Below are 26,115 nucleotides of genomic sequence, written 5' to 3' on the forward strand. Positions count from 1 at the left end.
AAGAAAGAACAATAGACACTCATTTGTGATGGGAGAGAGTCTGAGCTCTAGATTCCTGCTTCAGCCACCCCAAAGTGACCACCTTGGGTAGAAGGGCAGTTAATTTTTCTGTGCTTTTGTATCCTCTTGAATTCATCCTAACTTCACCTCCCATCTATTCCCTCTCCCACCTCCCCACCCCCATTTTGGAGTAGTGGCTTGGGTTAAGTGTGTAGAGATCTGTCAGAGCATGATTGCAAACTAGCAGGCTGCATGGAGAAGGGGAGAAGGCAATGGATGCTTGAAAGCTAGAGTATGAAAAATATTCCAAATTAAAAATTAAATTAAACTAAGTTAAATTAAAAAAAAAAGAAAGCTAGAATATTCCAAGGCTTTATGCTGTTGCTTCAGGGTCCCCAGAGTCTCTAGAATCCCTGTAACTAATGTTCTGCATGTTTAATTCTTTGTTTGCTGTGGCTGCTGCCTAGGACCTGCTAACTAATCCTTCTTTTAAGCAGGTGAGTTACTCTTGGGCCTCTGGACACTCCAGCTTATATCCCTTTCCCACCTCCCATTCCATTTACTTGGGCCCCAGAGAAAAGGAATGCCCACTCATCCCAGGGGAAGGAATCATGGAGGAGAGATGAGAATGTCCAGAGCAGGGGTGGGAGGAGATGATTGGGTGAATTCTAACAGCATTCAAGGTTATTTTCTGGAGACAAGCTTTGGTCAGGTGACCTGGTCACTACTGATGAACCAGGCTGGCAAAAGAAGTCCAAGACCACTGGAACTGTGAGGCAAGGGATGAATACATGGGGATGGAGTATAGGAGAAAGGGAACTTCGTGTTCCTGAACCTCTGAAGATTTCCTGCTTAGTTACATTGTGGAGCTCCAACGTCTAGTTCCTTTATTCCCATGCATTTATTTGCTCAGACCCCTCTCCTCCTAGGTACAGTGGGCACAATATAAAGCCCCTAGGACCCAGTAAAGAGACAGCTGTTGACCATTTCTGAGCCAGCTTCAACTTAGGAAATTAGATGTGACTGAATGGGGCTAGACTGAGGCAGTGGGAGGGTTGGAGGTCCTCGACTACTCTAAGTCTTAGGAATCAAATACCTCTAAGCAAAGCATTCACATAATCTAACTCCTGATCCTAGGAAGAGAGAGTCCCTAGTTGTCCATTTCATTCTAATCCATCTTAATCCACAAAGTCAAAAGTCTCTTTATGTCTCAATCCATTTTCTATTTATAAAAGCAGATTTTAATATCAACCCTTTTTTTTAAAAGAACCATGGCTCTGCAATCAGAGCACTTAGGCTCAAACCCTACCTCCGGAATTTGCTACCTGTGTGATGTCTGGCGAGCCACTAGACTTCCCTGGGCCTCAGTTTCCTCATATGTTAAAAAAGGGGAGTTAGATTAGATGGCCTCCGAAGTCCCATGGAACTTTATCTTTATGATCCTATGATCCCCAATTATACGATCCTTTCCCTGCTCCCCTCCATCCTTGGCAGCAAATGATATGGGGTTAGATAGTCCCTGGGTACCTGGGGAGGTCAAGAAGAAATAAATTCTGAACTTTTCCCCTGCTTGGTTGCAGAAAGAGATGGGCTCCACCGAAGACCTCTACCTGACCACAAGAAAGGTCAAAGAACTCTCAGTCATTGATGGCCGAAGAGCCCAGAACTGTATCATCCTCCTTTCCAAGTACGTCGATTCCCTTTACCATCATACCCACTTCTACACATGGCTGGGCATGGAGAGATGGAGTCCCCTCTCAGGAACTCCAAAGCTGGTTAAAGCTCTCTTCCATCTCTTTTGCCCTGGGTTGAGGACAGCTAGAGGTTAGGCTACCACCACTCCACCTGCTCCTGAGTTCTTTGACTCCATCAAAAATTTCAGAAAACAAAAATGCTATTGCAGCCTCAGCCCCCTTCACTTTTGGGTAGTGGACTTGGAGAAAGTGAGACTGTAGTATTGTGGAAAGGGAGACTGGAAACCAGAAGTAAGCTCTGGCTTCTGCCTTCAGGGTGCCATGAAACTTAATAAGGGAGGGCCATTTTCCAGGGTACCATTTGTATCAACACGGGTGTAAATAATGCACAGGGGCCAATGGTGATACAGGTAGAAATGAACCTACAGGTGCAGTACAGGTGTTACAGGTGCAAATTATGCCCAGGTGCAAATGAAAATAGTGCTGCCTTGGTTTATCAAGACCAGAAAAAAAATAAAACCAGGCTGATGAGACCTGGAAAATTAATCAGATCTCTCCATCTGTTTTCTACTCTTCTATCTGAAGAGGGTAGATGATAAATCTGCAGAAGGGAAATCAGATCAATAATAGGCTGGGTCTTCTCTACACACCCAACCTGCTGAGTTTATAGAGAATTCTAGTTAGTGAGTGTCCCGTGAGTGTCCAAAGCTGTCTATCCCAGTGGGATGTGAGCAGGAGCACGCACCAAGGAGTCTGGCTCAGAATATGCCCATGGGGTTGAGTGATCTCAGTCTCAAAACATGTTGCTTTATAGGCAGAACAAGACAGGCAGTATCCAAGCTAACAGCTCTGCTTCTGTGTTAGGCCTCCTTGCCTGAGTTTGGGGCCACAGGTCACAGTCCCATAACCTATTCTTAGCTCTGCCCTGGATCCACCCTCTTTCTCTTGTTGGATCAGATGCCCTCCTATCCCATGCCTCAGTTTCCCCCTACTTGGAAATGGGAAGAAATCATAGCACAAATTCTTAACCTGGAGCTCATGAACTTTTAAAAAAATTTTTCTTAACCCTTAACTTCTGTAATAATGCTTCCAAAGCAGAAGTACATAAGGATTAGGCAATTGGAGTTAAGTAACTAGCTCAGGATCACATAGCTAGGAAGTATCTGAGACCAAGTTTGAGCCCAGGATCTCCTGTCTCTAAGCCTGGCATCTATCCATTGAGCCACTTTGCTGCCCCCATTACCTTTTAAAAATTATTTTAATCACCAATATAATTGGTTTTCTATGTAATCCAACATTATACTACATATATAGCTATATAGGGCAGCTAGGTGGCACAGTAGATAGAGTTCTGAGCCTGGTAGCAGGAAGACTTATCTTCCTGAGTTCAAATCTGACCTCAGACACTTACTAACTGTGTGACCCTGGACAAGTCACTTCACCCTGTTGGCCTTAGTTTACTTATCTGTAAAGTGAGCTGGAGAAGGAAATGATAAACCACTCCAGTATCTTTGTCAAGAAAATCCCAAACAGAATCAGGATGAGTTGAATGTGACTGAAACAACCAAACAGAAACAACACAGTCCTATGTACTTTATGCACTTAAAAACATTCTGAGAATGGGCCCATAGACTTCCCCAAACTGCCAGAGGGAACCATCACTCACACACACACACACACACACACACACACACACACACACACACACACACACACACACACACAAGATTCTGAGCTGAGAGGGAGGGCTGTTCTCTAGAGGAAAGAAGCAGGAAAGGTTATGGCATCTGTCCAACTCCTGAGGTTTCCCAAGATTCAGAAGAAGGTGGGATGCTAAGGTCATTTCTGAGTGCCAAGATAGTAGACAATTGGGCCCTTGATGAGAAGGCAGAGCACAAAAATGCCATCAATTTTTAAGAGATGGTGGATGTGCTTAATAAGTGCCTAATAAATGTTTGATCAATTGATTGATGTGTAGAGATTGGGGAAGGAGCCAGGAGTCTTTGCCCTATCTCTAGAAGCAAAGTTAAATCCATGAAACAGCTACTAAGTTACAGTGTCTTTGTCAGAGGCAGCCAAAACAAAAATAAGTAGAAATTAGACAACTGCAATACAGGCAACTCTGTGTGAGGGGAAATAAATTGGGTAGGTAAGAAGTTAAGTTATTGTATTGAAGAATGAACAGGTTTTGGTTAATCTTGGAAGGCTTCCTAAAGGTGGTCATGACCCTGAGCTGAGAGGCAATTTTGCTCAGGTAGAAGCATATTTAAAAGAATTACCTGATTTTGATTGGGAAAACTAAATTAGGAAGGTAATGAGGAGTCTAAATGGGAGGTTTGAGAAATCTCTAGAGCAGCTTACTAACAAGGCAGACTCTTGTAACCAGATTGAAGCTCTCTAATGAGGAAATCCGACGAGCTGTCCTCAAGATGGATGAGGAGGAGGACCTGGCTAAAGACATGTTGGAGCAGGTAAGACCTAAGGGATGCAAAGGGAATATGGAGGTCTTCCATTCAGATAGCTCAAGAAGGAATTTGGCTGAGAAAAATCAGGTCGTTAAATGGGAATTTTGGAAATTGGAATTTGGAGATTGGAAATAAAAAATGGAAATTACCCTGTTCTAGAGGGAAATGGGGAAATAATGGGAGGAATAAAATGGCAGTCTGTCACCATACCATTCTTCTTTGGGTCTTGGAAATATCCTCCCATAATTTTCCAGGCAGAAATGGGGTGGGCTCACATTCGTAAGAGGAAGTGAGAGGGCAGCCAGGGCTTCATCCCTAGACAAGGGGGTCTTAGAGTCCTGTAATGAGTGCAGCCAAAGAGGTCAGCTCATCCATTTTGCCCTGAAGCAGTAATAAATTTAAACAAGGGGAGATGGTCTGTTTTTTAAGACCAACTCCATCTCTTTTAGGTAGTTAGTTATGCGATGAATAGACATCCCTCCGTGCCAATCCATATACCCCATTTTCTTACTGCATTCCTTGGCTGTCCCCCTTGTTGCCTTCCACAGCTTCTCAAATTCATCCCTGAGAAAAGTGATGTGGACCTGTTGGAGGAACACAAGCATGAGATAGATCGAATGGCCCGGGCTGACCGTTTCCTCTATGAGATGAGCAGGTCTGGGCACAATGGTATAGAGGGTTTGACTGGGCAATGGGTACTGCCTTGAGTTAATTGCTTATTCCTCAATGTGAGTCAGTTTGGGTTAACTCAGGAAACCTGGGGAGGTATGAGAGTTGTGATTAAGGGAGAGAAAAGGAGAAACACAATTGGCTTCATGGGGAAACAGACCCAAAGGATTAAAGTGATCTGAAGAAGACCAGGGGATTATAGCTTTAGCTCTGCAAGGAGATCTCACAGGTCATTTAGTCCAACCCCTCATTTTATACATGAGGAAACTGAGACCTAGAGTGGAAAATACCTTGAGGTTCTAAAATAAGTTAGTAGGGGGGCATCTGGGTGACTCAGTGGATTGAGAGCCAGGCCTAGAGATGGAAGGTCCTGGGTTCAAATTTGGCCTCAGACACTTCCTAGCTGTGTGACCCTGGACAAGTCACTTAACCCCCATTGCCTAGCCCTTATTGCTCTTCTGCCTTGGAACCAGTACACATTATTGATTCTAAGATGGAAGGAAAGGGTTTAAAAAATAAAATAAGTTAGTAAGAGAGCCAAGGTTAGATCCCAGGTCTCTAAATTCCCATTCTAGTGAGTGGATTTTCCATAAGTTAAGCATTACATTGTAGAACATCACACTTCTAGAGCTGAAATGAACCTCAGAGGCCTTCTAGCCCAACCCCCTTATTTTTCAGATGAAAAGACTGAGGCCTAAAAAGATTAAGTAGCTTGTCTAAGGCCTCTGAAGGAGCAAGAAGAAACCTTGGGACCTCTGGCTCCTCTTTATAGTCTATCTGATTTATGCAGGAGGCCAGGCCTTCTGATGAGGACATGGAGGGCTGACCTCAAGAGGCTATTAAAATGACTTCTCCATGACCCTCTTTCCCTTCCTTCCCTAGGATTGATCACTACCAGCAGCGTCTACAGGCTCTCTTCTTTAAGAAAAAGTTTCAAGAGAGGTTGGCGGAAACCAAACCTAAAGTAGAAGGTAAGGTTGGCAGAGGCTTGGAAGAGTCTTCCCAGGACACAGGGCTTTGGGGCAAAGGGTCAAGAGAGCCATATTTAAAGAATGGAAGAATTGGGAGGCCAGAAACAAATAACATCAAGGTGCTACCAGGCAGAGGGTGGCTTGTAAAATCTCTGCAGACCTCCAAACTAACTGAAAATTCAGTGAAAAATAGAAAACTAACCCTATTAGAAGATGTATGCATGTATGTGTTGATACACATGCAGTTAAGATGGTATATCTGGCATCTTAGCATGCCAGATGCCTAAAAACCTCAGTTTCCATATCTATAAAATGAAAGAATTGGACTAGATCACTGCTGAAGTTCTTTCCAAATCTTAATCCTTGATCCTAATGATTAATCAATACGGGAGAGAGTTTTGTTGTGTGTCTACACCATACAGCGACCCAGCATAGGATAGTGATTATGTAAATGTAGGAGGCTTTAAAAGCTGGGTTGGGTAGGGGATGGATATTCTGGAAGAGGAGCAGAAGAACAGAGGAGGGGGGAGACGTAGGAGACAATCGCCAGGATAGATCTAGTTGGCCCAGAGTATCCAGTTCTTATGCTGGTGCAGCTGTTCCATGTCTGGCTAAAAGGCTCCTGTAATAGAAAGATTTCCAAGACTTGGAGGCAAAAGACAAGACTGTGCTGCTAATTAGCTGTGTGATCTTATAGGAATCACCTGACCTCTCTAACTAATTTCCTTATCTGTAATATGCAAGAAGAAACAGGTGACTCAATGGATAGAGTGCTGGGCCCAGAGTCAGGAAACTCCGAGTTTAAATACTGCTTTGAATATTTATTAGTTGTATGTCTCCTGGCAAGTCATTTAGCCTCTGTTCGTCTTACTCCACTGGAGAAAGAATGGTGAAAACTCCCTAGATGGTATAGTCCACGGGGCCTTTAAGAGTAGGGCAAGCCTGAAGGACTGGACACCAAAAGTATGAGTGATTAGACTAAATAATCTTCAGGATCCCCTCTCACATTTGGTGCTTCTGTGGCCAGGCCATAAAAGGTAAGCCTGGGCTTGACCAAGTACCCTTTCTTCCCTAGGCCCCAGGATACTGGGACTTGAAGCTTCCTATAAGGAATGGCAGGAAAGGCCTAATTGACTGAAGGAAAGAGAGGTGGTTAACTTGGTAGGCAGTGAGAATGAGAAGAAGGGAACCTCTGAGGCGGGGAAGAAGGTGGGAAGAATTTAAGGAAATAGAAGGTGAGCAGAAGGCTTCCATCCCTCACCTTACCCAGCTCATCTAAGAAGGGGATTGCAACATGTCCGTAAGAACTGGACCATGAGTAGACAGAGCTAAGACCTCTGGCGTCTTGACTCACCCTGAGACCCATATCTAAGAAATACCTTGAGCACCCTCTGCTGGACACCAGAGCTAGTCAATACTCAGTGAGACTAGACGCGATAACAAGGCATTGTTGGGATTCCCTGGGAAGACACAGATGATTCCAGAGACAGACTCCCCATTCACTTCAAGCCTACCCTGGGGCTACTAGCAACAACCATCCCAGGCTGGTTTAGGGCAGGAGGGCTACTGGGAATCTGTAAATTGCCAGCTCCATCCTCTCTTAAGTAGCCCAGACAACTAGCATAGGGAAGGGCCTTACCTTTCAGTAAGCTCCCAGCTCCACTGGGAATGGACAAGGATTCAGGACACACAAATAAGATATTTTTATATATAACAAAATGTAGAAAAGAATCATTTAAAGAAATTACCTATGGCCAATTTTCAATATATTATATAACATAGTTTCAAGATATTATACATAATTAATAAAATTGTCATTTAAATAAATTCCATATAGCCAAATTTCAATACCATGCATATTATCCTCATCATCATTAATAAAAATTACATTTGTTATTGGTCACTTGTTTCAGGCACACCAATCTCTTCATGACCCCCTTTGGGATTTATTTGGCAAAGACACTAGAGTACTTTGCCATTTCCTTCTAGAGCTCATTTTAAAGATAAGGAAACTGAGGCAAACAGGGTTAAGTGACTTGTGCAGGGTCACACACCTAGTAAGTGTCTGAGGCCATATTTGAACATATGAAGATGTCTTCCTGACACCAGGCCCAAGTTGCTGCAATTATTATACATGCTCTAAATACATATAATATATATTTTAATTATCATATTCCATAGTATTTGTACAATATAATTTGTATATTGTATTATCACATGTAAATGTAATTTATATAATTTATACATCATAGAAATTATATACATTATCACATAAATGTAATTTATATAATTTACACATTATATTTATAGATACAATATTTTTGGCTAACAATAGAGGCAGCATGGTATAGCTGATGGGTAACTAGGCCTGGGTTCAAGTTATACATCAAACACGTACTAGCTATATGACTAGGCAAGTCGTTTAACCTCTTAATGACCCAAGAAGTTATCTAAGGCTCCAAGATGCCCACAAAGTGGGGGTATACTTGTGTTGATTGGTAAGGAGAATTTCCTTATCTGGGAGTTTTTTGTACCAATGAAATCACAGCTTCCAATCCCTATCAGAATCCCTATGGTTAACAATGCATCTCCCTCCCAGTTACCCTGTGGAACCATTAGGGTCTGCAAACATTGTCATTCTCATTTTACACAGAAGGAAAGTGAGGGGTGAAGGGATTGGTCTGTGGTCAAAGAGGTATTGAGTGTCAAAGCTGGAACACAAACCCTGTATATGCATACTGTGAAAAGATGAGGAAAACCCAGCTTTTTAAAGTCTTTGGAGGGGGTGGGAAGATGTGTACAGGGGTAAAAAGGGACGGTAGGAATCTGCTGTTATTGAATTGTTTGCTACATCTCCCTCCAACCATAAGGATAATTGAAAGCTGATCGTAATTATATCATAAGCAAGCAGAGGGGTTAATGGGAACATCTGTTAAAAGGCAGCAACAGTTATGAGAGTTGTGCAGGAGTGAGAATTCTCAGCCACTTTTCCAGTTTCATTCAGGAAGGCTGGAAGAGGGGAGCTTTCTCCTGAAGGACAATGCTTCCCGAGGTCAGGGGCGCCTAGGACAGTCCTGCTTTCTGAGCTTCATGCTGGACTATCCCTGGGGAGAGGGGATGGGAATATGCCTTCCTTCCGTATGGCTGCCCCCCAGGCCAGTGGTAGGGGTCTCACCCAATTCTGGGGGTGACACACCTTTACCCCCTAGCCCTCCTGCTGGCCTCCAGGGAACTGACACGCAGCCGCCAATTAAAGCGACTCCTGGAAGTTGTCCTCGCCATCGGTAACTACATGAACAAGGGTCAACGAGGGGGAGCTTATGGCTTCCGAGTCTCCAGCCTCAACAAGATCGCTGACACCAAGTCCAGTATTGACAGGTGCGAGCCCTCCTCCTTTCTTCTGCCTTCCCAGCTTCCCCCCAGCTTCCTGCCGCCCTGTTGTCTCACCCAGCACTCCCCATTTCCCTGGTGTCCTGCTTGGATCTCTTCCTTTTTCCCCCTGACTCACTCCCATTCCCCTCACCTCCAAATTGCAGGAACATCTCATTGCTCCATTACCTAATCATGATTTTGGAAAAGAATTTCCCAGACATCCTGAACATACCTGCTGAGCTTCAGCATCTCCCCGAGGCTGCTAAAGTCAAGTGAGTGGACAGACACATCCTTCTCCATCATGGTTCCAGTCAGCCAGGTTTAGACCTCTTTTCCAGATCTCTCCTGGCACCTGCTCATCTCCACTGGGCTCCAATAGCAAGGAGGGACCGGAAAAGGGAGCGCAGCTCTCAGGATTGTATTGAGTAGAAGGGAGAAATCAACCAAAGACTAACCTTTTGCTGTGGGTAATCCATACGCAAATGAAAGTGGATGGCTAAGAATTTCCTTAAACTGAGTTTTCTCTTTTTCAATGAAAACATCACTTTTCACCTGAAAGCCTAGATTTTAAATAAATAGATTGAATTCATGGGGAATGTTTGAGATCTCAGCTCCCACAAGAGAAAGGGCTCAGAGGTGGGGGAAGGCCTGTGTTAGAGACTTCCCTGGAAGGTGCGGGGTAGGGGGTCAGGAAGACTTTTCATTCTCTCTCTGCCCCCCTTCCTGCTCCTTCCACACTGGGAAGTTACAGTCCAGTCTTCTGACCTGTTTCCCTTGCAGCCTGTCAGAGCTAGAGAAGGAGATAAACAACATCAGAAAAGGGCTGAGAGCTGTGGAAGTGGTGAGTACTCCTGGATTTCCATCCCTGAAGACTTGGGATCTGGTACTGAAGGAGGAAAGAGGTTTGGAGAGAACTGCTCACAAAGCCCTGCCCCTTCACTAATGTTTCATGTGTGTATTAGATTATTTTGTTGTCCTCTACTCCACCCCAATTAGATTTAAGCCACTGAAGGCAAAGGATCATACTTTATATTTCTCTGTATCTTGCCCTACATCAATCCCCACCCTTCCCCACCCAGTACCTGGCACAGTGTTGAGGCCACCTGGTAGGTGCCCTACTTGCCAGCTGGCTGATTAATTGGCTGGGACCAAGATGCCTCCTCAAATTTCTGCTTGTATTTAGGATCCAATTCAAGACAATGAGGTAATCTAAAAAGTCATTTCTTTTGGGCTGTTGGATGAATTAGGTTTCAATTTTGTCTTCCTAATTATGTTTAACTTAGGTTGATAATAAAATGAGTTTATATTCCTTCTACCCAGAAAATGGGGGGAGGTGGGAGGGAGCTGGGGAAGTTGGGGAGTGGGAGGTGGCCTAAACATCTGCCAGAGAAGTAGCCCTGGCCACTATCTCCAGGATAATATGAATTCATATGGAAAGGATCATAAGATCTTAGACTCAGAGCTGGAATTCATCTTTAGAGGGCATTCATTTTTTAAAATTTTGTGTATTTTATGAATTTAAAAGCATAATTCTGAAAATGAGTCTCTAGGCTTCCCCAGAATGACAAAAGGGGCCTATGAAAAAAACTAGACTAAGGACTAAAGATTAAGAACCCTTGCTCTAAAGGTCATTTGACCCAACCTCCTCATTTTATAGTTGAGGAAACTGAGGCTCAGGGTTGGATAAGGAACTGGTAAAGGTATGTAATAATTTTATTTAATAAATTTAATTCAAGATACTTTCTTATTTCTCTTCACCTCATGCCTGGGAAGATTCTCCTCTTCTCTAAGGACATAGTTCCCTGATCCAGAGAATCTTAGCACCTGTCTTCTCTGGATGCTAACCAATATTGAAACATCCTGCAACCTTTCTCTGAGTCTCTGGGTAGCTCCTTCTGCTGGGTATGAGAGTTAGAGAAACAGGGATCCACTCTGGTTCAGTGTGAGGATGCTAGTGAGAGATATGCTGACTTGAGTGACAGGCAGAAGATGCACAAATCCAGAGAATGAGAATGGAGTTGGAATGCAAATGTGATTGCTTGAGGCTAGATATCAGGAAAAACATTGATGCTTAGAAGGCTAGAGAATTAAGTTCTATGAATGTCCCTAAAAAGAGGAGTGAAATCTTTTCTCTTTTCCTCAGCCTGTTCAAAGGTAGTAATATACAGGGGAATAGAAATCATGATTTTCTTTTCTAAACCATTAATTACTGTCCTAGAATCATAAGCATTGTTTTCAAGGCAGAGCAGTAAGGGCTAAGCAGATGGGGTTAAGTGACTTGCCCAGGGTCACATAGCAAAGAAGTGTCTGAGGCCAGGACCTCCATTCTCCAAACATAGTTCTCTATCCACAGAGTCACCTAACTGCCCATACCATGTCCTTTTTTAAAAAAATTAAATTAAACTTTTTTTATGTAATTGATTAATTAAAAGAATTTTCCATGGTTACATGATTTATGTTCTTTCCCTCCCTCCCCCCCCCCCATAGCCAATGAGTAATTCCTCTGGGTTTGACATGTGTCATTGATCAAGACCTATTTCCATATTATTGATATTTGCACTAGGGTGATCGTTTAGAGTCTAAATCCCCAATCATATCCCCATCGAACCATGTGATCAAGCAGTTGTTTTTCTTCTGTGTTTCTGCTCCCACAGTTCTTTCTCTGGGTATTGATAGTGTTCTTTCTTTCTCATGAGTCCTTCAAAATGTCTTGGATCATTGCATTGCTGAGAGTAGAGAAGTCCATTACATTTGATTGTACCACAGTGTATCAGCCTCTGTGTACAATGTTCTCCTGGTTTTGCTCCTTTCACTCTGCATCAATTCCTGGAGGCCGTTCCAGTTCACATGGAATTCCTCCGGTTCATTATTCCTTTGAGCATCACCAACAGATACCACAATTTGTTCAGCCATTCCCCAATCGAAGGGTATCCCCCAATTTTCCAATTTTTGCCACCACAAAGAACATGGCTATAAATATTTTTGTACACGTATTTTTCCTTATTATCTCTTTGGAGAATAAATCCAGCAATGGTATGACTGGATCAAAGGGCAGACAGTCTTTTAAATCCCTTTGCATATGTATAGTTCCAAATTATCATACAGAATGGTTGGATCAATTCACAAATCCACCAGCAATGCATTAATGTCCCAACTTTGCCACATCCCCTCCAACATTTATTACTTTCCTTTCCTGTCATGTTAGCCAATCTGCTAGGTGTGAAGTGGTACCTCAGAGTTGTTGATTTGCATTTCTCTAATTATAAGAGATTTAGAACATTTTTTCATGTCCTTATTGATTCATATGAAAATTGCCTAATCATGTCCCTTGCCCATTTATCAATTGGGGAATGGCTTGGTCTTTTGTACAATTGATTTAGCTCTTTATAAACTTGAGTAATTAGACCTTTGTCAGATGTTTTTGTTATGGAGATTTTCCCCCAATTTGTTGCTTCCCTTCTAATTTTGGTTGTGTTTGTACAAAACCTTTTTAATTTAATGTAATCAAAATTATTTCACATTTTGTAATTTTTTTCTAACTCTTGCTTGGTCTTGAAATCTTTCCTTTCCTAAAGATCAACAGATATGCTATTCTCTGTTCACCTAATCATACCATGTCCTTTTGAGGAGCCTTCCAGCCTAATAAATTCTGAGAATGACTCCTCACTGTGTTTCTATTGGTACAAGGAAGAGTAGGAGTCTGGTATAAATGAGAGACTTCTTTCCCCATTTACTTTCTCTCACTGCTGGACCATTTTAGCCTGAAATCCTCTTCTCCTTCCATTTTCTCCTTGCTTTACAGGAACTAGAATATCAGAAGCACCAGAAAAGGGAGTCGGGAGATAAGTTCATCCCAATCATGAGTGACTTCATCACTGTTGCCAGCTTCAGTTTCTCAGAGCTGGAGGATCAGCTCAATGAGGCCAGGGATAAGGTAGGGATATTCCTACCCTCTTATCTTCTTGATCCTCACTCCTAGCTTCACAAAGTCCCCTGAGGCAAATTAGGGAATCCCTCTAACCTGAACTCCCTCAGACCCCAGCTCCTGATAACCAATCCTCCAATTCTTAACCTTCTTGAGAAGGTTCTGATCCCTAAGTGTCTCCTTCCTCTCCATTCTGCTCCCAATGACAGTTTGCCAGGGCACTGAAGCACTTTGGAGAACCTGAGGGCAAGATGCAGCCGGATGAGTTTTTTGGCATCTTTGACACCTTCCTACAAGCCTTCTCTGAGGCCCAACAGGATCTAGACACCATGAGGCGAAAGAAGGAAGAGGAGGAGAGAAGGGCACGAATGGAAGCCATGGTAGGGAGAGGCCCTGAGGGAAAAGAGAATGGGGATAGAGGGGAGGAGGAAGTGGGAGGAAGAAAAGACATGGAAGAAAGAAAATATGGCTGGGAGATAACAGGGAGAGATGATAGGGGGATCCTATGTGATACTTTGTAGAGTGGATCAAAGGTTTGGGAGTACATTAAGTCTAGGAGGGCTCATTGGCCAGTTCCTCCTCCTTCCCCTCAGTCATTACAGGAACATAGATAATGTTCAGAAGCATTATCAATTATATTAAACAACAGAAAAATGGATGGTAACTGAAAGACACTGGAGAAAGAAAGGGAGGCCCTGAGGAAGAAAATTAAGGAATCAGGCTACTCCAAGGAGAGCTAGGAATCTGTGTGTGTGGGTGTGTGGGGGGGAGTATTAGCATTTATAGAAAGCCTACTATGTGCCAGGCTTCACAGATAGCTCATGTGATCCTCATAACAATCCTTCCAGGTAGATACATTTATTAACTCCTTCTTATAGTTGAGGAAACTGAGGCAGGGGGCTAGTATCTGAAGCTTTATTTGAACTCAAGTCTTCCCAACTCAAGGCCCAGCATTCTATTTAAGTCTACCTAGCGGCAAAAAAGTAGAGTCAAGAGATTGTCTTTTGGTGTATTTTTTCATTTGGGTGAAGTGCTTTTGTTTGGAAAGAAAAAAAAGGAAGTATTTAAATACTAATTGTTAATATTATTAGTCAGAAACGGGGCCATTTTTTAGAAGAGAGCAGGATTATGAATTCCCACCTTGGGACCAGGAACCAGAGAAGGTTCCTGAGTGGGGATGCGTAGAGTGAGAGCTTGATCCCAGGTCCTTCCTTGGGCTGGCCTCCTTCCAACCTGCTACCACTGACCTGGTACCTCTTCACCCTTAGCTGAAGGAACAGCGGGAGCGGGAGCGACGACAGCGAAAGGCAGCTGTTGGTGTCAGCTCCTTGGAAGAGAGCGGAGAGTTTGATGACCTGGTGTCTGCTCTGCGCTCAGGTGAAGTCTTTGACAAGGACTTGTCCAAGCTCAAAAGAAGCCGTAAGCGGTCAGGGACTCAAATGCTGGAAATAAGCCGGGAGCGGGCAGTGAACAAGCTAAATTATTGACTTGGAGACTTTGGCGGCAGGAAGAGGATGACTTCTGCTCAAGGAAACTGAGAGAGGATGAAAGGGGCAAAGTAGGGGGTTGCCTAATTGGGTGCTTAAGCTGGATTGGGGGCAGTGATGTGTGGCTGACCTAAGGATGTCCCCCTTACTTGAGGGGCTTTCTTTTAGTCCCTTCCTTGTGTCCTGCCCTCCATTCTGTTGTGGCTGACTCCTGCTCCAAAAGCATCTCCAGTTATGTCTCTTGTTACTCAGCCAGAGGTCCTGGGACTTCCCAGGGATGCCTAGAAGTTGCGCTGAGGGTCCACAGCCCCACCTAGGTACCCACATGTTGGCATAGAATGGTTCTAGCATCTCATAGATCAGCTCAGAGCCCCCACTAAAGGCAAAACAAGATGTTTCACTGACAGGGTAGTTGGAGCGGGGCATTTGCTTTGTATGGCCTCTGAGAGCTTTTTAAAGCCCATAGTCTTCTCAGCCTTGGTACTAATGCCCCTTTCTCCTGGAGCATCTAGGTCAGGGACAGGACTGGTGGCAAACTTGGAGACAAAACGTTCTAGTTGGATGAATGAGAGAAAGGGGGGAAAATGGAATTCATGGAAGCTGCCAAAACACAAACAAGTTTTTTTTTTTTTTTAATCTTCTACCCTAAGAGTGCTTATGCTTATCTAAGGGGTAGAATGGAAAGACAAATGGAGGAAGTATGTAAGTGTGGCCAAAGCAAAAAAAAAAAAAGTGGTTCAAGGAGCAGGAAGAGTCTAGATCAGGTACAAGCTGCAGAATTGAGTTATTTTCCTCAGCAGAGTTTTGGTGTAGAAGGGAGACTCAATGTGGATAGAAACTGCCTGAGCCTCTATCTTACCTTCAGTGAAACATTAATTTTGGAGCCCAAGTCAGGAACTTGGGCTTATGTATGAACTATATTCCCTACCCTCAGAATGGAATCTGGCCTGCCACAGTTCCTTCTCCCTTTTCTTGGAGGAGAATGATTTGGGATCAGCTGCCTGGGCCTCTTTCCAAACCCCACCCCCACTTCTGGAACACAAACTCTGGACACCCTGCTCTCTCTGCCTCCCACAACCTACACCTCACCCTTGTCCCCCACCACACACATGCACCCATTCAAATGTACATATACCCACTGACCATTGTCCTGGAGACATGGAATATGTGGGCTCTCTGTCAGGAGCCCAGAAAACACCAGCACCTCAGCCCTCAGTTGTTTTTTCCTGCTCTCTTAAAGAATCTTCTTTTCTCACAGCCTCATTTCTTTCAGAGTCTGCCTAATTCCCAATGCATGCTTGTCTCATAAAAGTGGAAGCAATCAGTCCCTTCTCTGCCCTGGCCATCCAGGCCTTCCCTGTCTTAGGGAAAATCTTGGGGTGCCTTGGAGGGGCAGAGTGCCATTTAGAAGAAAATTATCTCTTCCCTCAGCTGGAGTGAACCATCATTGGCGATGGATGAGACAAGTCATTTCTCCACAGCTTTCAAGAGATGGTCACGTATTTAAAAACTGTACCCTGCAAACCAGGCCCAATATAGCCAGTCCGTGTTTACATATCTCCAATGAGGGATTTACCATTTAGGACCAGTGGGCCAAGCTCAGACCCAAGAACAGGAGGGTTGTGGATTCAAAGAATTGAGTGGCCGATGTGACTCCCTTCAAAAAGTGGTCACAAAGGGCAGAGCTTGGAGCCAAGAGGTGGGTATGGCCTCTAGCTACTTACCTTCCAAATCTATTTCCTACTTTCCAGCTGCTGAACTAGGGAGCCCTGCTTGGAGAAAGGAGGATAGCTAGGGGGGCAGGTTGACAAGATGACCTGCTGGTAGAGGTTCTTGTCCATCCTCTATCCCCCACGATCTTAACTCTCATCTTACAGTGTCCTTTGGGGAGCTCACTGACACCCTGCCCTCTACTTCCTGGTTCTCAAGGAATCAGGAAGACCAGATCATGGCAGAGGCAAGAAGTCTAATTTGCAGTGGACTTTCCCCATGCGTTTATCATGATCTTAAAGCCTTTAAGTGCCTTCTACTTGGAGTTACTACCAGATTCCCTTCGTGTCTCTATAGCATTTGTTCTCTCTGACTAACTCTGCCTACTCGGGGTGGCCTGAGCTCTCCAGCTGCCATTCTTCTGGCTTTGTCTCAGATTAAATTCTTTGGGAAGCGGAGGGGGCAGGGAGCATCCTGGGTGATCAAGGTGATTCGAGGCAAGGCATCAGAGCCTTGTCTGAGAGAGAGGAGAGGGGAGGCGGAACTGCCCCCTGAGGAGCATGTGCTCAGCATGTGTGATGTGTGAGTTGGGCCTAAGGAAAGGGCTGAGGGAATGGGGTGATGTTTTCACCCAAGTATAGGCTGGACAGGGTCAAAGACAGGAAAGAGGAAAGAGCCCGGTGGTTTGGACTGGGGGTGTTGGGGAGGGGTGTGATTATTGTTGCTGTCCTCTGGAGTTCTGACTAAAAGCTCTCTCTCTCTCACAGACACTCCCTAGTCCCAAGGAGGCACTGGGAAGGATTTCAGCCACATTTGTCCAAGGAGTGAATGGGATGGAAAGTTGGGATATTGGGAAAGGTGTTCGTTTGACCAATTTAGTAGGACTTTTCTCTGTCCTGGTGTATGCCCATGATGTAAACCACTTCTTGCCCCCTTCTCCTCCCAAGCCATAAAGCAAACAGTGTTAGTACCCCTTCCCCCTGCCCCTACAACATAGCCCCGCTCCATAGAGGGTGGCACACAGTAGGGCAGCCTAGCCAGAGCATGTGTTTCTTTTTCCTGGCATCCCCTTTATACTGCCACAGAAAAGTCTCAGATTCTGACATCTGGAGATACCTGGTAGAAATTGTGCCTTTCTGTCCAGGAGTACATGGCACATGCAGTTTTGTTTAGTCTGTTTCTGTTTTAGATAAGGCCCGTCACCCCTAGGAGCCCGATTTCTATTTATTGTTCCCTAGTTCCTGCTGGCCCAGAGGGCCGATGGGGGGCAGTGGAGGCTGCTTGGCAAGATTAAACTCCCCATCATCACCCCCAACAGACAGACTGAAGAGGCTGGCCCAGTGAGAATTGGGGGTGAGGGGAGCCACTGACCCATGTCCCATTGAGTCTGGGTCAATCTGGTACCTGGTGTACTGCCTTGTTTTAATCTCTTAAGTTTTGTCCTTTGCCCTCCTCCCTCTGGTCTGCCTTTTCTTGGGGTACATTTTCCCCACTGTCTAATTTTACATCAGATGCAGAATTCATGGTTGATGTAATGTAACTTCCCTTCCCTGTCCTCCCCCAGCACCCTTGAACTTCCCCTTACCCCCAAGGAAGAACCCAGACCTGACCTACCCTTGGCCTCCATCTCCATATCTCACATGAGGAAGCTTGCTGGAGGAGAAATCTAAGGCAGGGGTGGGAGGGGGAAAATGTATCTCCTCCTCTTGTCAGTCTTTCCCAAACCCCCAAGCTGGGGCTGTCCCTTTCCATCAGTCACACCTCAGTGGCACTGTCACATTCACCAGCTATCTCAGACAATGAGTCTAATGTACAAAATCTGTAGTGTCCTTTTTATTCGCACCTTTTTTTATAAGAATATACTGTAATACTAAAAATATTAAATCCGTACAGCCCCACGACTGCCTTCTTGTGCCTAATTTTTGTTGTCTGGCTTCTTTTTGTCTCAGGTAAGATTTTATGTTTCAGGGGGCAGCTGGGTGGCTCAGTGGATTGAGAGCCAGTCCTTAGAGACGGGAGGTCCTAGGTTCAAATCTGGCCTCAGCCACTTCCCAGCTGTGTGACCCTGGACAAGTCACTTGACCCCCATTGCCTAGCCCTTACCACAAAAGCGAGGGAGATGACATGGAGGCAGAAGCTGAGGGAAAGGAAGACAGCTATGGGCAGGAGAGAGAATGAGGTTGGGGGGTTGGTGGGAAGACAGAGAAATCATGTTTTAAATAAAGGAGAGTCCTGAGGAATATACTAGGGCAAAACAAGAAATTAACCTGTATTAGATATCATCTAGTCTGGTATCATAATGGGAAGCCCTTTCTAGTGGTCAAGAGCATTGTTATTCAGTGGTGTCTGACTCTTTGTGAGTCCATCTGGGGCTTTCTTGGCAGAGATACTTGAGGTGGTTTGCCATTTCCTTCTGCAGCTCATTTTATAGATGAGGAAACTGAGGCAAGCAGGGCTAAGTGACATGCCCAGGATCCCACGGCTAGTAAGTATCTGAGGTTAGATTTTAACTCAAGAATAATTATATATATATATTTTTTTCATATATATAGTCTATATAATTTAGGTGCTATTATTACCCCCTTTATAGTTGAGGGAACTGAGGCAAATAGTGGCTAAGTGACTTGGCACAGTTGCACAATTAAGAAGTATCTGAGGCTGGATATGAGACTACAGGCCCAATGCTATATCCAGTACACTGCCTCTGTGAAATAGGATAATTAAAGGATGTGGGTTGGGGGAGAAGTCAGGCTACACTCCAGCCACAAAGAAATCAACCCCAAACAGAGGTGGTCACTTCCACGTGCAAAAATGAGACGCCCGCAGTAAGCTGAAATCCTCCTCATTCGTTGTCTCACCCCACCTACATAAACTTCCTAGGAATCCGGCCACCCATAAATCTTTGCTCCTCTGGCCAGTTGAAAAAAAGGCTATCTCAAGAAGGATGAGGTTTAAAGAAGGGTGGAGGAAATGCACCACCCTCCTGTGGCTGCAGAGGCGAGAGGTGATGGCTGTGGAATGCTATCTCTCCCGGCAGATGTAGTCTCTGTGTTGGCTGGTTTTTATGAATCATTTGTTGCTATCATTAATGAAGGCTCCTGTGGGGTGTGGGAAGCTGTATCTGGAAATGATTGTGATGTAAACACAGACACAGACACAGATACACACACACATACACATACCTAAAGGCATCAATAAGACCAGCATGCAAAAACCCTGAGGACCTCTCCTCCCTTCTTCCAAGAAAAGAAACTGGACCAAAGTCCTCTCCCAGGATGGAAGGGGCCTTCAGCCTATCAGAGGGGGAGCTGGGAAGATAAGGGAGCAACACCCAATAGAGGGTAGTCCCAAAGTCTAGTGCAGGGCACGAAGACTTGAACCAAGGCAAAAACAAACATGGCGGGGGAAATGATGAATAAAGGAGGGTAGGTTGGGGTCCGGGATATTAATACACTCTCCTATCCAGGACCACCAACAAATTATAGATGATTAAGACCTTTGGTTTCCTGCTGGCCTGACAGCATTATTCCAAGAGTCAAATAATATGGATGTAAAAGTGCCGAATGCTCTACAGATGTAAAATATCATTATTCTCGAGTTTCAATACCTGCAGCTATAAAAGGGGAGTTCTAACCCCATTTCTGCTTCTGGCTAGCTGCCGTCTTTACCTCTTTGCCCGGGTTAGTTACACTTCCTCTCTGGGCCTCCATTTCTTCATCTGTAAAGTGAACATTTGGGGCTAGATCGTCTATGAGATCCTTCTAGTTCTGAATCTGTGACTAGACTATTGTTAGGCCACTTCCCCAGCTGTGATATTTTTTTGGTCCTGGATAACAGGGAGTGATGAAAAGACACAGTGACCCAAAGACAAAATGCCCCTCCAAACCCACTCCTCCTCCTAGAGGCTGATACAAAGCCAGACACAGACTCCGAAAGGGAGGAGACTCGAGTGTGCCAGTGCGGGGGCTGCGGTGGTTTGGAATTTTAGCTTCGCTTGAAGTCCCCCCGCTGGCCCCCTGTTTTGCTAAGCAGTTTGATCTCCCCGAGGACAATGTCTCTGCTGACTGCTTTGCACATGTCGTAGAGAGTGAGGGCGGCTATGGTCGCAGAAGTCAGGGCCTCCATCTCCACACCAGTGGGGCCCCACGCCCGACACGAGGCCTGGATCACTACAGCATGGCGGGCCGCATCCAGATCCAGCTGTACCTCGGTGTGGCTCAGAGTCACATGATGGCACAGCGGGATCAGCTGACTGGTCAGTTTGGCTGCCTGGATTCCAGCCAGCTGGGCCACGACCAAGGCATCACCTTTCCGTAGCTGGTTCTGGCGAACAAGGTTGAAGGCCTGAGGCCCCAGGAGGACCACTGCGGAGGCCACAGCCACGCGCTCTGTGGTTGGCTTTCCACCCACATCAACCATGGTGGCTCGGCCTTCTGAGTCCAGATGGGTCAGCTGGTCTGAGTGCGGAGAGAGTCTGGGGGAAGCTGGGGAAGTCGGGGTCTCTGGGTTAAGGCACTTAGGGCTGGAGTCAGGGTCTCTTGGGTGAGAGCTGTAGCATCTGGGAGAGCCTGCCTCGAGCTTTGGTTGGATTGTAGGAAGGACCTGCGGGAATCCCCATCTTGTCCGCAGGGCCCCCATGTGGCCAGAGAAACTCTCTCTGGCTCTCAGCCCCTGAATGCACAGGGAATCCAAGGGGGGGAGTCTGGAGGAGGTCAGAGGAGCATCTCGCAGCTCTGGGAGGCACCCTACATGGAGAGGGGCGAGAAGAGAGGAGGTTAAGGATGACAGGGAATGGATAGAAAAGGAGCTTGAAGATAAGAAGGTAGGGAAAAGCCACAGAGACGTGAGCATAGTGCAAGAGACAAAGATACACTTTCACAAAAAGTTTTACTCTTTCCTAGTTATCATCACCAGCTCAGGGTCAGCTTCACCAGCATGCTACAAAAACAATGATCTGGACTGTGAGCTCCTATTCTGGAAAATCCTAAGCAAAAGGAAGCTACTCTCTCCTATCTGTGTATTATAACTTAAGAGTTAGTGACTTGGGGGAAGATGGGTGGTTCAGTGGATTGAGAGCTGGGCCTAGAAATAGGAAATCTGAGGTTCAGATCTGGCCTCAGATACTTCCTAGTTATGTGACTCTGAGCAAGGCACTGAACCCTGATTCCTTAGTCCTTCTCACTCTTCTGCCTTAGATCCAATATACAGGATTGATTCTAAGACAAAAAAATAAGAGTTTTTATTTAAAAAAAAAAAAGTCAGTGGGCCAGGGTCAACTAAATGGAGAAAAAACTAGAACCAAAGATGAGAAGTCCTGGGTTCAAATATGGCCTCTCGCACTTCTTAGCTGTGTGACCCTGGGCGAGTCACTTAACCCTCATTGCCTAGCCTTTACTGCTGTTCTGCCTTGGAACTGATACTTAGTATTGATTCTAAAATGGAAGGTAACGGTTTAAAATAAGTGAGTGAGCCAGATGGCATTTCAAAGTTCCTTCCATTTTATTTTTTAAACAATAAAACCTCTTTGCATAACTGGATATGTGAAATCTATATTAGATTGCTGATCATCTCAGGGAAGGGGGAGAGGTAGGACAGAGTGAGAATAGGAAGAAGGGAGAGAATTTGGAACTTAAAACTTCAAAAACACGAATGTTAAAAGTTGTTTTCATATGTAATATTATTATTTTTTTAAAACCTTTAATTTTTACTAGGTGGCACAGTGGAGTCAGAAAGTTATTTTTAGGTCAAATGTGGCCTCAGACACTTACTAGCTGTGCGACCCATTTAACCCTATTTGCCTCAGTTTCCTTGTCTGTAAATTGAGCTGAAGTAGAAAATGACATACTACTCCAGTATCTCTGCCAAAAAACTCCAAATGGGGGTCAGTGACTGAAAAAAAATGTTTGCTTATGGAATTTCAGATTGATAGCTAGAAGGGACCTTAAGAAACCATTGAGTCTGATCCTCTCCCCATTCTGTATGTGAGGGAATTGAATGACAGAGTGGTTAAATGACTTGCTGGGGCTGGGGGAGAGCCACAAGTATCTAGAGTAGGATTTGAATAGAGGCTCCTTGATTCCAGGTCCATTGTCCTAATCACTTTGCCATGCTGCCTCTGAAACATGCAGGTTTGCAGCCATGTAGTTAAAAGAAACACCAGAGACCATCTAGCAGTGCATCCTTCTCATCTTACAGATAAGAAAACTGAGGCTGAAGGACTTGCCTGAGAGCACACAGGTAAAAAGACTCAGAAATGGAATTCTAACTTAGGTGCTCTGATTCTTTGTATGATATTGTCAGTATTTTTGAAAATTTATTTTAAAAAAAGTCCTAGATCAGTGATGGCAAACCTTTTAGAGAAGGAGTGCCACCGTGCCCCCTACATCCCAGATGGGGGAGAGAGGAAACACTCCCATTGGCCGCTGGGCAGAGGGGCAGGTGAAGAGAGGAATGTCCTCAGATGCATGGAGAGGGGGAGGGGGGAATAGCTCCATCTTAGTCCCTCTGGCTGCAGGCCTATTTACATAAAGGGCTCTGTGTGCCCTTTTTGGCATGTGTTCCATAGGTTCACCATCACATTCCTATATGAAGGTCTAAAAAGGCCCTCAGTGAACTCTCTATCTCCAGTAAAAAGTCTGTTAAGCAAATTTACAAGTACAAACAAGATACCAGGGGAAACATTTAACCTTCTTAGGAGAATGCATTGTGGCAAATGCCTTCAAGCAACCCTGAGGCTTTTCAGAACTATGCATTTTCTTAGACTTAGATGGACTCATTCAAGGTGGTCTTTTATCTTCCTTCAAATAAGTCACTTTCAGGACCTCTTCTTTTGGGGCTACATTTTGTTAGCCTAGTACAATTCATTTTTTTTTTGTTTGTTCATTTCTGTTATTTCACTGGATCTGATTTGAACTCAGGAAGATGAGTTTTCCTGATTTCAGGCCTGGCATTCTATCCACTGTACCACCCAATGGTCTCAACAATTCTGTAAAGCATTTGCCATTATTAAATAGCTAGGTATTTGCCACTTCTTCTTTAGCTCATTTGACAGATGAGGAAACCAAGGCAAACAGGGTTAAGTGACTTGCCAAGGTCACATAGCTAGGAAGGGTCTGAAGCCAGACTTTTTTCTGACTTCAGGGTCAGCACTCTCTCCACGAGGCCATCTATCTGCTCCTTCAGTGACATGGAGAAATCTCAAATGAGGACATTTCCTCTCCCTGTTTAAGTCAGTACCTTTTTAGCAACTTTGGTTTTGGAGTTTGCCTAGAACACTATGAGACTGGGTGACTTAGTCAGAATTAGAATTGCAAAGACAGAACCTGGACTGGAAGCAGATGTTCCTGGCTCTGAAGCCAGCTCTCTAAACACTCTGCTGTGCTGCCTCTTATGAATATGAAGTATTTAGAATGAGTCTAAATTATAGGACTGTTGTATACATCTAACCATTGCTCCTGGGAAAGCTTCTTGTTTGCTCCATCACCTCCACACTATTGGACATTCACAGTCTTTATATAAGGCAGTTGGTGGCCTGGAGTCAGGAAGACCTGACCTAAGTTCAAATCAGGCCTCAGAAACTTACTAGCTGTGTGACCCTGAGCAAGTCACTTAACTTCTTTTGTCTTAACTTGCTGACGAAGAGAGTGGTAAGCCACTCTAATATCTTTGCCAAGAAAACTCCATGGGGTCACAAAGAGTAAGACATATATGGGGACTTGTCTTCCGACTTTGTAGGTAGAGTTTATATTTATAAAGATTATTTCTCATAGTCTAGTAGAAAGAGCACTGGCTCCAGATTCAAGGATTTGAGTTCAAATCCTATCTATATTTTCTACCTTTGTGACCAAGTCACAGGATCTCTCTGTGCCTCAGTTTCCTCATCTATAGAGTGAGGGGATTGGACTAGCTGTCCTCTGAGGCCCTTTATGGCTCTATATCTATCGCCCATTGTAATCTTCTGCAATGCCTCCTCATGAAGTGAAGATGATCCAAGGTTCTCAAAGGCACAAGTTTGGAGAGTTCTTGTGAGAAGAGCTGAAAGGGAAGTTGATGAGGGTTGTATGGAGGGGGAGGGTGCCCAGAGATGAGCTCTAAGGCTGTTGTTCAATCATTTCAGTTGTTTCTAACACTCTTTGACCCCATCTGGGGTTTTCTCGGCAAAGATCCTGGAGTGGTCTGCCATTTCCTTCTCCAGCTCATTTTATAGATGAAGAAACGGAGGCAAAGAGTGACTTGTTCAGTCACCCAGCTACTAAGTTTCTGAGTTTAGATTTGAACTCATGAAGATGAGCCTTATTCTGCCAAACTGCAAAAGCAAAAAGGATGGGTTTGGTGACTTTCTGAGAACCAGCCTAGTCAAACATGAAGAGGCTTATCGCCAGAAAAGTTAGCTGCCAACTGATGTTTTCGGTCAGAGCAATTCATGAAGTCATCTGACCGATACAGACAGGAAAAGCCCACATGGGCAGAAGATGCACTGGGCTGATAAAATCATGGATTCCTGATATATTACTCACGTTAGTCTATTGCAAGCCCCTAAGGTATGATCCAAGTGGCTGAAATCATCTGCTTCTGAAGCAAACATTTTGTGCCTAACACCTTTTCAATAAAAGGAGTCATCTGGACTCAAGTCAGACGCATCTTATTTTCCAGTGACTGAAGGGACTCGGGGTTTAGAGATGGAAAGGACCCTAAATGTCCACTGCTACAACCTTTTCATTGCTCATGTAAGAAAACCGAGGCTCAGAGAGCTCAGGGAATTATTCATGCTCACGGAATTAACAAGCAGCAAAATTAGAATTCAAATTCGGGTCTTCTGACTCCAGACCCACCGAACTATCTCCCAAAAGCTTGACCCTGACTGTGCTACTTCTCGGATTGAACATTCATGAAAATGGGACGCATGATTAGTAGTGCCGGGGTTGCTTCGCTCGCTCCTTCTCCCCACTCCCCCCAGAGAGGTCTCTGAAGGACGGGGAAGGATAAGGGGTGGGGGCAAATGGTTACGTACTGATGGGTCACCCACCGATGAGGATCATGGGTCGGTTCTTCATCTGGGCAATGTTGAACATGCCTGAGTTAGGGGGGGAAATGGGGAGGGAGAGAAAGATGGGGCAGGGGAGGGGGGAGAGATCAATGAATGGAAGAGACAGATGGAAACATACACACAGTATGACAAATCTCTGAGTGTTCATGCACACATATTCACGTGCACATGCATGCCTACACACAAGTACACCATGAGGCTGTCTTTAGGATAACAGGGAAACCAGGTCTCCAGACTCCTAGGCCTCGATTCTTGATCAACCCCATAGAAAAGGTGGGGATGAGGATCCAAGACAGAGAAGAGAGTGAGAGGTCTGAGTAAGCCACTCATTCTTCCTCCTCTGCCTTGCCTCTCTCCCCACTCATGGCAGAGGGAATGATCGAGGTAAAGGGGAATACCAAGTTCCATTAGATAGACTCACACTCAGACTTAAGTGGCTGCCAGTCTCCCCACAGGACTAATCTCCACCCTTACTGATTTCCTCTTGATTCCTCTCCCAGCCTGAAATACCTGCATGTTGCCTCTTCTTTCTGCCCACAGCAGCTCCAATGATGCTCAGCAGCTCCTCTTCGGGGACCCCGGTCCGAAGGTAATCCCGTAGAGACACTTCTGAATTCCCAAAAAGGCAGACCTGCCCAATATCACAACAAAGACTCGATGAGGCTCCCCCTCATTCCTGGGGAGCTGACCCCTAAAGGGAGACTGGATCTCCTCCTCCCTCCCTAGACCCACAGGTCCCAGGGCAAAAGGAAATGGACTCGACCTGTATCAGAAGG

The 26,115-nt window shown here is 44.9% G+C and overlaps 2 protein-coding genes and 1 non-coding gene across 9 annotated transcripts in view; 1 reads left to right on the forward strand and 2 right to left on the reverse strand.

Annotated features, from left to right (window-relative positions):
• The window catches only part of DAAM2 (dishevelled associated activator of morphogenesis 2), a 158,104-nt gene extending 139,913 nt beyond the window's left edge, over positions 1 to 18,191 (forward strand). For 3 of the 5 annotated variants that reach the window (XM_056818179.1, XM_056818178.1, XM_056818180.1), the window contains exons 16-26: positions 468 to 497; positions 1,581 to 1,687; positions 4,081 to 4,165; positions 4,708 to 4,814; positions 5,711 to 5,799; positions 9,009 to 9,177; positions 9,336 to 9,443; positions 9,952 to 10,012; positions 12,974 to 13,105; positions 13,306 to 13,476; positions 14,365 to 18,191. In XM_056818179.1, the coding sequence (XP_056674157.1) occupies positions 468 to 497; positions 1,581 to 1,687; positions 4,081 to 4,165; positions 4,708 to 4,814; positions 5,711 to 5,799; positions 9,009 to 9,177; positions 9,336 to 9,443; positions 9,952 to 10,012; positions 12,974 to 13,105; positions 13,306 to 13,476; positions 14,365 to 14,583 (1,278 nt within the window). In that variant the 3' untranslated portion in view covers positions 14,584 to 18,191. The remainder of the gene's footprint in view (positions 1 to 467; positions 498 to 1,580; positions 1,688 to 4,080; positions 4,166 to 4,707; positions 4,815 to 5,710; positions 5,800 to 9,008; positions 9,178 to 9,335; positions 9,444 to 9,951; positions 10,013 to 12,973; positions 13,106 to 13,305; positions 13,477 to 14,364) is intronic. The other 2 variants (XM_056818182.1, XM_056818181.1) reach the window with 1 other exon arrangement.
• MOCS1 (molybdenum cofactor synthesis 1) overlaps positions 18,100 to 26,115 on the reverse strand; it is a 34,219-nt gene continuing 26,203 nt past the window's right edge. Inside the window, exons 9-11 of one of the 3 annotated variants that reach the window (XM_016431048.2) lie at positions 25,850 to 25,970; positions 25,319 to 25,366; positions 18,100 to 21,038 (exon numbers count right to left, since the gene is read on the reverse strand). In XM_016431048.2, coding sequence (XP_016286534.2) covers positions 20,278 to 21,038; positions 25,319 to 25,366; positions 25,850 to 25,970 — 930 coding nt within the window. In that variant the 3' untranslated portion in view covers positions 18,100 to 20,277. Of the gene's footprint in view, positions 21,039 to 25,303; positions 25,367 to 25,849; positions 25,971 to 26,115 lie in introns of all 3 variants that reach the window. The other 2 variants (XM_007483838.3, XM_016431049.2) reach the window with 2 other exon arrangements.
• On the reverse strand, positions 25,626 to 25,686 carry MIR12328 (microRNA mir-12328). The gene has a single exon (NR_162864.1). It is a non-coding gene; the product is annotated as a microRNA mir-12328 (primary transcript).

The sequence above is a fragment of the Monodelphis domestica genome, chromosome 2 (genome assembly GCF_027887165.1).
Source record: "Monodelphis domestica isolate mMonDom1 chromosome 2, mMonDom1.pri, whole genome shotgun sequence".
Taxonomy (NCBI): Eukaryota; Metazoa; Chordata; class Mammalia; order Didelphimorphia; family Didelphidae; genus Monodelphis; species Monodelphis domestica.